General features: G+C 39.7%; 1 protein-coding gene across 1 annotated transcript in view; it reads left to right on the forward strand.

Moving 5' to 3' along the window:
- prpf6 (PRP6 pre-mRNA processing factor 6 homolog (S. cerevisiae)) overlaps positions 1–5630 on the forward strand; it is a gene marked incomplete at its 5' end in the record, with an annotated part of 12884 nt that extends 7254 nt beyond the window's left edge. The window contains 10 exon segments of the mRNA XM_014017058.1: positions 1229–1351; positions 2025–2146; positions 2285–2423; positions 2526–2645; positions 3357–3533; positions 3660–3793; positions 4107–4198; positions 4475–4589; positions 4701–4827; positions 5022–5630. Of these exon segments, the coding sequence (XP_013872512.1) occupies positions 1229–1351; positions 2025–2146; positions 2285–2423; positions 2526–2645; positions 3357–3533; positions 3660–3793; positions 4107–4198; positions 4475–4589; positions 4701–4827; positions 5022–5174 (1302 nt within the window).
- Between the last annotated feature and the right edge of the window lie 1213 nt (positions 5631–6843).

The raw sequence follows: 6843 nt of genomic DNA on the forward strand, positions 1-6843 counted from the left end.
AAACATCAAAATTAGCACAGAAACAGTACTACATAACATTTTAGACACATTCTAGACAGTTTATCAGCTAAAAAAAAGTTAATTTTGGGGTAAGTTACTCTTTAAATTAGCAAGAAGCCCGTTTATGCTCAGAAAAAGACATCCGAAATGACGTCATCAACGTTCCTCTCTCATCATACTGACATGTAAACCAGGCTTTAGTGCTTTTGTAATGTGAAGGGTTTGATTGTTGTGTGATGATGTTTAGAACGGTGGTTAATGTCAGACAGGTTTTCCTTGCACAACATTGCACTGTTAACATGTGAAGTGTTTTTGACTTAACTGTCAAATATAATATTGCTGATTATGTGTTAAACATTGAGGAGGACTGATGTTAAGTCTTCTAATGAAAGCAGCTTATATCTTTTATTTTAGATTTTAGTAAATGCATTTTTCTCTCTTCCTAAACCACAGAAAACATCTGACTAACATGGAAAACTTTGCAACTGTTTTTTAAACCTTGGGAAGGATACAAACTCTGCCATGCTTGGGTTCATTTCACTTTGATAACGTGCCAGTAAATTGGCAATGTGCCCCTCAGTTATTTTATCTGAACTCAACAAAAACAAACCAGGCCTTTGACTGACACTTTATGTGGTGCTGTTCAGTTATTTTGCAATCATGGGCTTTTACGAAAATCCCCTTTAGCACAGTTTATTTTTTTCCCTTTAACAATCTAGCTTTTTTTTTTAGACCTGGTAAAATTTAGTTTGGAAAATCTGAATGATTAAGTTTGACTGTTCTAAAAGAGGGATTAAGAGAGGAACAGTCTTTGTTGAACACATAATCACATACATATTTGATATGAAGACAAATATTTTGTTATTTTGCAAAGAGTTGTGTGCCAGAAGGTTTTTCAGGTTGAGTTGTTACCTCGGTTTACCCTGAGCTAGTTTTCTACAGAAAAAGTAATCTGAGTTCAGAATACAYCTTTTAAAAGATTGATGAGCTATAAATGTAAGTCATCTACTTGGATGTTAATCAGTAACTCTGGGTCATTTGGGGATCTCCTATGTCAGTAGTGCAGCTCATTTTCTGACACCAGCTGCACAAACATTTTTATATAAATTTCCTTGTAACTCCAGTATTTTCGCTGGCTTAGGATAGACGCCAGCAGTTCATGTTTATTTAKTTATTTTTGTTCACGAAGAGTCTTTTTCTCTTCTAAATATCTCTTCTGGTCCTACAGGATGCAGAAGAGTGTGACAAAGCAGGCAGTGTAGCTACTTGCCAAGCTGTGATAAGGGCCGTCATAGGGATTGGGATCGAAGAGGAGGACCGCAAACATACCTGGATGGAGGATGCAGACAGCGTGAGTTAGGAAACACATGAGATGAAACAAGATCCTGACACCTTGAAATAAAGTTCATGTAATAATTTGTTGTTGGGGGGGCATTATGTATTTTCCAGGCACATAGTTCAATTCTATGACACAATCAAGTAACTGTTATCTTCAGTTGTTATGAAAATGCTGTATACATAAAAAAATTAGACTTTACTTCATAATCTATCCAAATGCCTTTAAATTGGCCTCTGTCTCTGTAAGGATTTCCTCCCGTTTCTGACACTCCCACTTCAGCWCGTCTTCACAACAATGTTTCATGGCGTTTATAACCTTTTGTAGGAGTGTTATATTTTTGTTCTGGGGAAAAAAAGTTTCAACTTGGTGATATATCTCTAGGTCATCCTCTCATACATACACATCAAAATGAAACCAGTCTCTTAGGCATCCAAAAATACATTTCCTCATGAAAGCACATTTTAATCTGAAATGGACTGGGCTGAGCCTCAGGGAGGTGCTTTTTACCAGCAAGTGTTCAGSCATCTTCGAATGGTCACCAAGGATTTCTCGAACATGCACGAAAGAATCAAAGCAACACTGAGTATGTTTTTGATGAGGGGATGACGTTATACCGTGGTGTGAAGCTAAAAAAATTGATTTTGCATTATACCTCCCTTTTAAGATGTTTGTTTATGTGCTTCAGTGTGTGGCCCATGGAGCGCTGGAGTGTGCCAGGGCCATCTATGCCCACGCCCTGCAGGTGTTTCCCAGTAAGAAAAGCGTCTGGCTCAGAGCGGCCTACTTTGAGAAGAACCATGGCACCAGGTTGGAAGTTGTCAGCTAATGAATTTCTTAAAATTCATATTTGCTTAACAGCCTTATTTTTTCTCTCTTATTTAATGTGTATTCTGAACTGCAGCTTTGCTTTTCTGTCATGTTTCTGTGGCCCGTCTCATTTCTCAGAGAGTCTTTGGAGGCTCTGCTGCAGAGAGCTGTGGCTCACTGTCCCAAAGCAGAGGTCCTGTGGCTGATGGGAGCCAAGTCCAAGTGGCTGGCTGGAGATGTGCCAGCAGCTAGGAGCATCCTTGCCCTTGCCTTTCAGGTGATTAAACCTTGTACACATACATCACATGCTCTAGTGGTCAGTACGTGTTCTTGTGCCATGCCCCGATTTAACCTCACATGTTCTCCTGTGGTTATCCAGGCCAACCCCAACAGTGAAGAAATCTGGCTTGCTGCTGTCAAACTGGAGTCTGAAAATAAYGAGTATGAAAGAGCTCGTCGACTGCTGGCCAAAGCTCGCAGCAGTGCACCAACAGCCCGGGTTAGTCAGTGAGAGAGAGCACAGTTTCCTGAGGTCCAACTCTCACAATCATTTGTTTGCTTCAGATTTTGATTATAAATAACACAAAAATAACCCAAAGGAAACACATTCTGATTTCTTTCAAACCGTTTTAGATTAAATCTATGCAGCCCATATGCACAGATATGTTATTACTATAATTACCCTTGTGTGACCAACAGAGTTTTTTCTCTATTATTCAAAAATTATTTGATTCATGTTTCAACATTAACCTATCTTATGTTTTTATTTATTTTTTATGAAAAATAGCAGTGTTTAATAGTAAGTTAAAATAGTTTTGTCTTTAAAGTGACTCGTACCAACTTTCTGAGCTTCTCAGGTTCAGGCTTGCATTTCCTACAATCTGTCATCAGCACTCAGGTTKTCAAGTGTTAGTAGTGCTCTTTAACTATCACTGTCTACCCAACCAGGCTGCTCTCTTTTCATGTTGTGTRTTGAGCACAGCTATGAGTCAGAGTTTGCCTGTACTGATTGACCTGTCAGWTAAGACACCTTTGAGGTGTTATGCAGATGTAAAACACTTAGGATTTACTTAAAGGTGGTAARTGACGCCTCGCTGTCATTGGATGTTTTTTGCGGTGGGGGGATTCAGTGCAACATTTGTGTATTTTGTCTTTCAAATTCTTGTRTTTGTATGTCCTGTCTGATCAGCTTTGCTTTAAATCTGCACAGGTGTTCATGAAATCTGTGAAGCTGGAGTGGGTGTTGGGAAACATAGAAGCCGCCCAGGACCTGTGCACCGAGGCCTTAAAACACTACGAGGATTTCCCCAAGCTTTGGATGATGCGAGGACAGATTGAGGAGCAGTGTGAAAACATGGACAAAGCCAGAGAGGGTTACAACCAAGGGGTGAGCCGGGAAGAAATGTTTTGGGTGTAATTGTTCGGGTGTTAATCAAATGAACAGCAACTCGAGGGAATGCAAACCAGTTTGTGGGCTTTCAGTGAGCAATCGTTTGCTTTTCTGTCTCTGYAGTTGAAAAAGTGCCCCCACTCGGTGCCCCTGTGGTTGCTGCTGTCTCGCCTTGAAGAAAGAGTGGGACAACTGACCAGGGCCAGAGCGATTCTGGAGAAGGCTCGACTCAAGAACCCGCAGTGTGCCGAGCTGTGGTGAGAAAACAAAAAGTGTGGGGCCGCATTTGAATGCATTCACAAGATTATGGCTAAGTTTAAACTTACCATAMCATACCACTTTTATTTATAAAGCACTTTAAACAGCACAAGGCCAACCAAAGTGCTGTACAGTAGACAGACACAACAGGACAAACTTCAAAGGAGTCTCCTTCACAGGGATCAAAATATGTATATCATATACAGWATATGTTTGTACTGGAAATAAAACCCAAACAAAAGTGGTCAAATCAACAAATTTTGCCAGTTATCTTTAACTGTGATGCAATATGTTGTCYTTGCTTCTAATCAGGTTGGAGTCTGTCAGACTGGAGTTTCGGGCCGGACTGAAAAACATATCCAACACATTAATGGCCAAAGCTCTGCAGGAGTGCCCAAGTTCAGGTGACTAGGAAAGACTGTTTATTTTAGAAGCCTAAGTTTTATGTTTGCGTGTTTTTAAATGTGGAAAAGAAGTGAAATCGCAAAACTCCTCATTTTATAGGTGGTGTTTTTTTTCCCCTTCTCAGCTGTTAAACCCAAGTTTTTAAACTAAGGTTGTTTCTTCAGTCCGTACACGAAAATGTATCTGGCGTCAAATAATTTATTGGTAACATAATGAATTTAGAGAAAGAAAAAAACAGTATTTTTGATCAGTAGGTTTTATTTTCTCCTTGAAAGGCATCCTGTGGGCTGAGGCGGTGTTTCTGGAGGCCAGRCCCCAGAGGAAGACGAAAAGCGTGGACGCTTTGAAGAAATGTGAACACGATCCTCATGTTCTGCTCGCTGTGGCAAAGTAGGACTATTAGGACTATTCAGTTTTGTTTTGTTGTTTTTTTTTTTTTTTGTTTTTTTCATTGCATAAAACTTTAGATGGTTCTCAAATACAAACATCCACACCTCTCAGGTTGTTCTGGAGCGAGCGTAAGATCACCAAAGCTCGGGAGTGGTTCCTCAGGACAGTGAAGATTGAGCCCGACYTGGGAGATGCCTGGGCTCTCTTCTACAAGTTTGAGCTGCAGCATGGCACAGAGGTACAGAGTTTATGTTTAGACTTGTGCAAGCCTTATCAGCTGTATCATCTAAATTACAGCTTCATTTTTCTCTCTACTTTGCACCGTACATTGTTTGGATTTTCTGATTTGTGTGTGTGTGTGTGTGTGTGTGTGTGTGTGTGTGTGTGTGTGTGTGTGTGTGTGTTTAACCTTCTTGTTTTTCCATCCACCAGGAACAGCAGGAAGAGGTGCGGAAGCGATGTGAGAATGCAGAGCCCCGTCATGGAGAGCTGTGGTGTGCCGAGTCCAAACACGTCCTGAACTGGCAGAAGAAAACGGGGGAGATATTAGTGCAGGTAGCCAGCAAGATCAAGAACACTTTCTAAGATTTGGAAAACTTGGACTGAGAACACCTGGAGGACTCTGGCAGTCACMAGCCGAACCGGGAACAATTACGGACATGTTTGTTCTTTACTGGGACTGATCCTCCTCTCACWCACCCTTCACTTTTTCCTCGTTTTGATCATTTTGTGAACATGAATCTTTGTTTTTGTTTACAAAAACAGCTTTAGTATCAGTATGAAAACAGGTCTCGTCACATTTTTAATTAATAACTTATATGGAACAGTCAAAATGAATGATTGCCTCTTTAAGGAACACATCTGGCAGAGAGTGCTGTGTTGAGTTTTTGTGGAACCGTTGCTTAGTGACTTTTGGCCCCCAGATGAATCAAGGTGTTGACTCAAACATTCACATCTCTTCTAATGTATTTTTCATTATGATTTTTTTGTCCTCTTGTAAAGTAAACCACCTCTCAGGTCTGCTTAAAAATCTACAAAGGGTGTCTTTTGTGATTTTTATTTACTTTTCTTCTGTTGCCATCGATTGGCCTCCCTTTAAAAAAGGTCTTGAAGTGTTTCCCTCAGTATGAAGATGCAGCTACCGTGCACCACGCTTTTCCCAAACAACTTGAGAAGTCGGCTAGTAAACACTGACGCATCAGCTTCAACGTAGTTATGTGAGAGATGGGTTGGTATAGTCTTTTTGGCTTTACTGACTTGTCTTACAAAGAAGGGGAAAATCACCTAATGAAAGATCAGAAATGTGGTGTATTAAAAAAAAAAAACGAACTTTTTTTTTTTGTCAAAAACGTGCCCGMCCCTCGTTGCTGCAGGAAAAGAAAAAGAAGTCTGCACATCGGATTATGTGGGCACTCGCATTCCGATATACGTAATAAGGAGCTAACTGGACCTGGTCAATTTGACCACAGGCTGTTCAGAAGCATCGTTATGTTGGTAATGTATTTTCAGCAATAATATAGATGTATAAGTATATAAATAAGAAAATGTAAAGAAACAGAATTAAGTTCTGCCCTTTTTTTTGGGGGGGGGGGGGGTGATGCACAATTTGTTGGCTCAAGTTAAGCAAGTTTTTAGTGCTAAAGTAAAAGCGAACAAAATCCAACTGCCAGATGAATTCAGTGCAAACGTTTTGAAAATAAATGCAGTAATGGTTTTAATGCATTATAAAAGTTCTCACTCAGGTGTAAACAAAGGAAAACAAAATGTGTGAACTGTGGATTTATTGTCTTTATGTTTAGGGTCACAGTTTAAGCATCTGTCAGATGTTATAAAGGTAAAGAAATGTAGTAAAAACTTCAGAGTAAAATAGTAAAAGTTTTGCCTCCTTTATGGAGAGTTTGGATTCAGCTTTTTCACTTTGAAGTTGTCCAACATAAATTGATAATTGGCTTTGTCAACAATGTGACCGTTTTTAATTTTTATATTTGAGTTTCCTTGTGGTCATGTACACAGCCTTTTTTGAAGAGTGTAAAAATATATTTTGCAGCCATCCATCCAATAAGCAGTAATAAAGTTTGATGCAGCATGGACAGCAGCACCGATCCTCTGATGATGTTCGCCTTGTTTTGTTTTTTTGTTGGGGGAAATTGGGCGTTTTGGTTTGGCTCCAGACTGGATTAGTAGTTTTTTTTTTTTCCCTCACTGCAGATTTATTTATTTATTTTTATTTTTTTGTTCAGTTCAGACGATCCAA

The sequence above is a fragment of the Austrofundulus limnaeus genome, unplaced genomic scaffold, assembly GCF_001266775.1.
Source record: "Austrofundulus limnaeus strain Quisiro unplaced genomic scaffold, Austrofundulus_limnaeus-1.0 Scaffold3, whole genome shotgun sequence".
Taxonomy (NCBI): domain Eukaryota; kingdom Metazoa; phylum Chordata; class Actinopteri; order Cyprinodontiformes; family Rivulidae; genus Austrofundulus; species Austrofundulus limnaeus.